At 39.9% G+C, this 7,460-nt stretch overlaps 1 protein-coding gene across 1 annotated transcript; it reads left to right on the forward strand.

Moving 5' to 3' along the window:
- The first annotated feature begins 3,316 nt into the window (after positions 1-3,316).
- On the forward strand, positions 3,317-7,174 carry bmp15 (bone morphogenetic protein 15). The gene is made up of 2 exons (XM_008435346.3): positions 3,317-4,056; positions 5,578-7,174. The coding sequence occupies exons 1-2, from the start codon at positions 3,717-3,719 to the stop codon at positions 6,549-6,551; spliced, it is 1,314 nt and encodes a 437-aa protein (XP_008433568.2). The 5' UTR covers positions 3,317-3,716; the 3' UTR covers positions 6,552-7,174.
- Positions 7,175-7,460: the final 286 nt, after the last annotated feature.

Raw genomic sequence — 7,460 nt, forward strand, 5'->3', positions numbered from 1 at the left:
CATAGGAAATAAAGCGGAAAATTTAAAGCGACGGTACAAGGATATGGAAAAACCAAGAAAATCTGTGTAGTTTTACAGTTAGGTATTATCTATTCTTGTTTATTTCAGATATGTAAAAAAAAATAAAATCACACATTTGTATAAACAACAGTTTTATTTCTTAGATATTTTTGTTACAATAACATAGATTTATTGCGATTTTAGGCAAGAATTGCGCATTGTAGGCAAAGATGACCACATGAACCTTTTTTTTATTTATATAAAAATGAATATATATCACTTTTCAGGCCCCATGGAAAGGGCTTTATTCAAAAGTATGTAAATCAGGTCTGTATTGAGGTTTCTAGACAATTTCAAGTAAAACTGGAAAAAGAAATGAAGACATAACATTTAAACAACCAAAGCCTCAATGACAGAGATATATTTTCCACTACGTTATCTAGTGGGAAGATATTCCAGCTCTTTTAAAGTTACTGGTTGTTGGATTTAGATTGATAAATACCTGATTTTTTTTCCCCATTAAATCAATAAGCAAGAAGGCCAAAGCTGTCTGTTTATTATGAGCCGTCTGATGTCTTTACAGTAAGCTGGTTTTCAGGTTTAACTAAACCTAACAGCATTTCAGTTAATTACATTCCAAATCATTCTAATTATGATCCAATACATATTCCAATTCCAAAAATCTCCAAATAAATAATTCCAATTTATTTTAAAAAGGGGTTCCCTCCAAAAATAGGCAAAGACAAAGATGAAATGTTTGTGCTGTGTACACGTATGCAAAATTTCAAAGCAGTCACGTCATACCTCAGAATTTAATTTCTTAAAGAGGTAAAACTTTAACTCTAATGCACAAGAGTAAGCTTTAGAGTCATCCAAGTTCCCGTTGCAGGACGCAAAAGTATTTGTTGACCAGCGATACCTCTCACGAGAATGGAAGCGCCTCAGAAAAAATCTAAACAATCAAATTAAAACGTAGTTTTTTTCAATTTGGGGATGTTTCTTAGTTCCAAAGACAACTGACTGATTAGGGAGTGAGAAGCTTCAGCTGGTGAATTCCCAGTATGTATTTATTTTATTTTTTTCAGCTCAGACAGCGCCGTTTCGGGCACATCGACCTTTGATGCCCTCAGTCGTTGTAAATCTCTTCCTCCCTGAGTATACCCGTCTTTACCACTTGCTGCCTAAAGTTTTCCCACAGTCACTCTGCAGACTGGGACTGGAGATAATCACTGTTGTGGAATGTCACCGCATTAAAGTGCCATTTGACTCAACGTGTGTGTATGTGTGGTGGGCTAGGGTGGGGGTTACTATCTTTTGCTATTTTAAGGCAAAGGAGAAGTAAAGACGACATCAAACAGAATCAAACAGGAAGGGAGGAATGTTTGAACAAGTCCAGACATCTCACCTTTTAATTCGGACTGCGGGGAGTTTGTTGTTGGTTACATTCTTCGATTGTTATTTTTGCTGTTGTTTGGTTTTGTTATCAGAAACTGAACAGTAACGACAGGAACATTGTTTTTGAGACATCTAATCACACCGCACACATACAAACAACTAGAATGCCATAAAGCTGTAGGATTACCATAAATATGAATTGCAAATAACATTCAAAAGATTGATTCAAAAGAAAAGATTCATCCTCTTTTGGACACAATTCTACAAAACACAGATTTAATCTGTAGAGGTAACCCTCTCCAGTTTCAGTTACATCTTCAGAGTATTGTGCAGTCTACCGACTCCAGGTTGGCATTTTAGAAGTCCACTCTTTACCAAATAATAAGCCATTTTTGCCCTCAATCCAGCTAATCCAGCTAAAATCAAATTATTTTTCTTTAAAATAAGGCAACTTTCACGTTTTGACACATATTTACTATAGGACATTAGTTGTAATAAAGAAAAAAAACACACAATTTTATTTCTATTTTTATGTTTTAAGATTAAAAAAAGCTAAAATTTTACACAAAGATGATGAATAAATCTTTTTATGTGATGTTGATTATTGTCGGGGAGGGAAACTAATGACAAGAAAAACATATTAAAATCAAAATATTACAAGTACTCTTAGCTGTGCAAATTTAATACACACACACACACACACACACACACATATATATATATATATATATATATATATATATATATATATATATATATATATATATATATATTTTTTTTTTTTTTTTTTTTTTTTTTTTTTTTTTTTTTTACTGCATTTACTATTATATCTACATGTAGAACCATGAGTTTGTTCTTTATCAGTTTTAGCCAAGAGTCATTGTGAAAGCTCCAACGAGCCTGCAGGTTGCAGATCCATGCGCTGCATGAATGATGACAATAATGGAGATTATTCTGCCCCCTAGTGGTGTTAAAGTTATGCAAGTACAGAGGATGCTGAGAGACTAGATCTACTCTTTAACTCACCTGACACGGAGTAGCTGGTAGAGCATGTTTAGAAACAGCTACATTTTCATATGCCTGCTGTATTATTTCCTAAATATAATAGCAGAAAACATATTAAGGGTTTCAGAATCAATATACTTTGTCACATAGATTTAATAGCTTTGATAAGTTTTGATATGTTGTGCCTCCTCTTAAAAAGAGACATAGTTTGATGCCTTTTTCTATACCAAAAGGAGTGGACTCTGTTGCTGTCTAAATATGAAGATGTACGATAGAACTGATTTTGTAATGGCCCAAAACAAGCCCACGAAACAAGTCAACAGCAGAAACCCAAAAGACCAACAGCCTTGACAAAATCCAGACCTAATCTGACTGAAATTAAGCTGCTTAAAAACAAATATAAACTGGAGCAATGCTGAAAATATAGTTGTGAATGCAGACTTATTCTACACTGACACTAAGGTCATACAGGAAGTGATAATGTCAAGTTATCATGTTATTCAGTGAGATAAATTGTGATATTTTTTTACACACCCTGCTTTAGCTAACACACAGTGTCATAAGTTATGTATTTTATTAAGTTTCTTGGTTCTACAGAGGAACTGTCATTGTGTCCCACAGCAAACACCAAATGCAGTGACGGATTTTAACAACAAAGCACAATCCTCTATTGAGGATTAGTATATCAAGAAAATGTAAGCAGAAAAACATATCAACTATTGAGCATGGATGTCTTCTAGTGATCACATGCTAATTGTTTGAATAGGGTTGATTCTGGACTTAGTTGGTTCGAACTGTGCAACAGTTCAAATATCCAAATTGGTCCCAGATGTGTTCAGTTAGAACTGATTTGTATTAAATCATTTGAGAACCAGACAAGATCTACTGAGGGTTTCAAACTGGTGTTGCTGCTATAGTAAGACGTGTGTCAACCTATCTAGTTCCCATGAAAAAAAGCTCATTGTGCGTTTCGTAGGGTAAAAAAAAAAAAAATCAACATAGTTGAGTTTTTCTGTGTCTCCTTCCAGTCCACGTAATGTTTTCCCAAAAGTGTCTCAAAATGTGGGAGTTTTATTTTTTACGCACCTTTACGCAACACTCACGTGGCTTCCCTGCGTTCTCGTTGGCTGATCGCTCCCCTCCGAGTGGTTAATTGGGATCGCCCGTCAATTGGGGCAGGAAGTGAAGTGAAAACGTCCAACATGGCCAGCCGTCAGGTGCGCCTGTAAGTCACGCCCTCGGCCGTGCGGAGGATGGTTGCCGACTATAGCCTCGTTGGTGGAGCTCGCTAGCACCAGAGGTTGTATTCACGAACAATGAGGGCGACCCGCGCAAAGCACGGCTTCCTGCGTGTCTGCGTCCTGACCTGCTTCATCTACCTGCTGTGTTCCACCTGCACCGGAGTCCTCACCGGGCGGAAGATGGGCTCCCGCCAGCCCGCGCCGAGGCGCAGCCGACGGAGTCACCGAGGCGCGCACCACCGGCCGCTGACGGACGAGCAGAAGGCCGATCAGAACCTGCAGTTCATGCTCAGTTTGTACCGGAGCGCAGCCGAACCAGACGGCAGACCCAAGCAGCACCGGAAGTTCGGCTCCAACACAGTGCGTCTTCTGAGACCCGCGGCGTCCTCGGTCCATTACCTGCCCGCTTCAGGAGGTGAAGGAACAGTTTTTTTGTTTGTTTGTTTGTTTTTAATATAGCAAAGCTCTACTATTCATGGTTGGATTGGATAAATCTGGAGCCTAAAATAATTCAAGTTTAATATCTGGGTACAAAGTGTATCATAAGTTTTTGAACCTTTTTTTTTTTCCAATTTATTGTGAGGAAAATGTATCCCGTCACTTTAGAAAGGTAACCCCATCCCCCACCAAAAACTGCTACAACTTTGAAGCAGCTGGACCAGGAGAGTCAAAATGCATCTAAACCAACTGTTTTAAGTCTGAAAAGAGTAGTTCAGTTTATCAACCCAAAAAGTAGGAAACACTTCCTACTTAAACTTTTTTATGAATAGAAAAAATTGAAGGATATCATGGCTATGAATTCAGTTTGTACTCAAAAGTGAACCTTTAAGGTTTTGAAACTGGAACTATTAACAGAACAGTCAAAGCAGTTGGAATTTCATGCAAAGCAGGTTTCTTCCCAACCCTAACCAAATTCAGCATGGCTGTGTTGCATCGTAGCACAATTTAAAACAAATGGTACTTTTGAGAATTTGCTTCAAACTAAATATTTGATATCAACAGTTCTGTCTAACTTAATGCAGTTAACATATTTCTACAGGGTTTGAGAGTACAAAATAAAAAATTATTGTATCTTGCCTATTTCCCAATGGGAGTTAGCTTAACTCCTGACCATATCAACTAGCTCGCACTACTGGTTTTTGAATTTGGATTGATTGTATTGGTTGATGCTTCCATCTTAATCCTCAGTCTATTTGACCAACCCTGGGTATCTGAAGGCAGCCTGTCTCACTATTAACTTCCAATTCCATCTATTGTGCTGAAAGAAGTTTACTGGCTAATTCAAAGTAACTCTCTTTATGTTAATGGGTCAGTGAAATGAGAGCCAAAAAAACCCTCAAACAATTACAAGGCAAATCCAGAACAAGCTCAGTGATGATTTGAATTGAACATTGGTTGAATCCTTTGTGAAAATGCATATCTCATTTGTCTTTTTCCTGCTAATTCTGACTCAACCTTATTAGTGTTCAAGTGATGTTGGACACTAAAATCAGATTTAAGTCTTGTTGTAAACTTTGGCTACAGATGAAAATGCAATTGTTGTTCAGTTGGAGGATGAATCCTGTCTTGGTTGGACAGTCACCCTTTCCGGTCCTCTTCTTTGAGTCCTTCAGCCCTGTAGGTTTTATAGACGTAAAACGACTTCCTTTGTACCCTTTTTATTCACTTTGCACTGCTTGCTCTTTTGCATTCATACAAATAAGCAGCAAAAATCAAGAAATTTTTTTAAAGCCCTTTAGAAAGTGTGAAAAACTGTGGCTAAAGCTTGCTTTAACAGACAAGGATCTGTATATTTTCTTTCCTTATTCTAGGCCACAGATTGCTGAATCTAGATCAAAGGCCCAAATAAGAGACTCAATCCTGAAGTTTTAATTTGAGGCTGATTTTGTTCTTGTATAAAAATAAGAAAATGTAAATTTTTCTCAATTTCTCTCAGATCTCACCTATACCTTCACTGTACAATACAAAGTGGACACGCTACCCTCAGAGCAGCTTGTCAGAGCTTCATTTGTCCACCTGCGCACCTCCTCCACACCCTCAGGCACCACCCAAGCCGTAGAGCCGCCCCTCTGCAGGGCTCAGATCACCTCACTGGGCGCCAGCAGCCTGGTCACCCTGGAGCCCCACCAGCGTTGGACGGAGACGGACATCACGGCACATGTCAGTGCCCACATCTCACAGGAAAAGGATCAGGGTGAGCAAAGACACCTCACCCTCATCGCCCAGTATTGGTGTGCAGAGCCTGCTGACGGGGACGCCAGTCCCTCGTGGTGGTGGACTCCTCTTTGGGGTAGAAGGGGCTTGAGCGGCGAGCCTCAGCTGGAAGTCCCCTCTCTACTTCTGTATTTGGAGGAAGAGAGGAAGGTAAAGGAGTGGATGGGGGACTTACTTGGGGCTGAGGGGGAAAACCTAATGAGGCGAGTCGGGTGGTGGGAGCAGCCTACGATTCGCCGCCGGCGTAGCTCCAAAGAGGCCAAAGATTCTTCTCTGGACGAGCTGAAAGATGCTTTTGCGTCCTCCTTGTCTTCCTCCACCTCCTCTCCAGCATCCATCTTTTCCGACATCTCGAACTTCAAACGCAAAACTGAAGTCCCAAAAAACCGCTGTAAGCTCCACTCCTTCAACCTGGCATTCAATGAACTCGGCTTGGGTCATTACTTCATTGCTCCCCGGGATTACAACCCCAGATACTGCCAAGGGGACTGCCCAAGGGTGCTCCACTATGGCTACCACTCGCCCAACCACGCCATCATCCAGACACTCATCAAAGAGCTGGGAGTAGGGGATGTCCCTCCACCGTCTTGCGTTCCCTACAAGTACATGCCCATGAGCGTATTGGTTGCCTACAAGAAGAAGGTGGACTACAGGGAGCTGGAGGACATGGTGGCTGAGTCTTGTACGTGTCGTTAAGGACTCGAGGCGGTGCCAAATGACTCAGTTGCTCAGCACTAACGCACTGACCTAGGAAGAGTTGAACAGGGCTTAGTGTGATTAGTTCAAGACTGAAAGCGGGAAGTTTCCAATCACTGTTAAAGCACTTTAAAGGCAGTTTCTGTGTGTGTGTTTACTTCCTTTTTTTGTCCGGTGTCATTTTAAATCTGATCTGTGCTTCATAACAGGGCTGAAGTGGACCGAAAAATATTTTTGTATAAAAGGAAAGCTCTGGATGACGTGGCACCACTGATGAAGACCAGTTTCCTCTGTTATGCTATATTACCAAAGATAAAGTGGGATGGGGGATATTTTAATGGACAAGGCATCAGCCATGTTGGGACGTATCTACTCAGGGGGTTGCAGGGTTACATTGTTGCTGTCGACAAACTGAACTTTTTGCTGTTTTGGATGTATTTATGAAAAGAATCTCCTGAAGAAAACTTTATGCTGCCACTGGGATGTCCCAGAGGACGCCAACTGAATATGATGATGAGGAGGTATGACGGTGTTGGATGTTAAAAGGACGGGAGGAGAGGGTGCAATTTTTATTATAAGTGAAAATGATTAATAAAATAAAAAGCATATTTTCTAAAGCCTTATCTCTGTGTGTTGTCCAAAACCAAAAATGTTTCATTTGTATGGTTTAAAATTCCCTTTCTTCTTGGAAATGTATGTCAGGATGTCCTTGCTGGGTCATCAATTTTATCCTAAAAGAATGACTCTCTAAGAAAATTGGAATCCTCTCTTAAATATTTTTTTTTTTTTTTGTTCTTTAATAGGTTCTTGGAGATAAGATGCTACGGCTCAATTGACTTGCAGTAATGTTGTTAAAAGTGCAGAAATGATGGCTCCCACTTGTTCCAGGTGACCAATTTTATTTGATCA

The sequence above is a fragment of the Poecilia reticulata genome, chromosome 18, assembly GCF_904066995.2.
Source record: "Poecilia reticulata chromosome 18, P_reticulata-male-v2, whole genome shotgun sequence".
Taxonomy (NCBI): domain Eukaryota; kingdom Metazoa; phylum Chordata; class Actinopteri; order Cyprinodontiformes; family Poeciliidae; genus Poecilia; species Poecilia reticulata.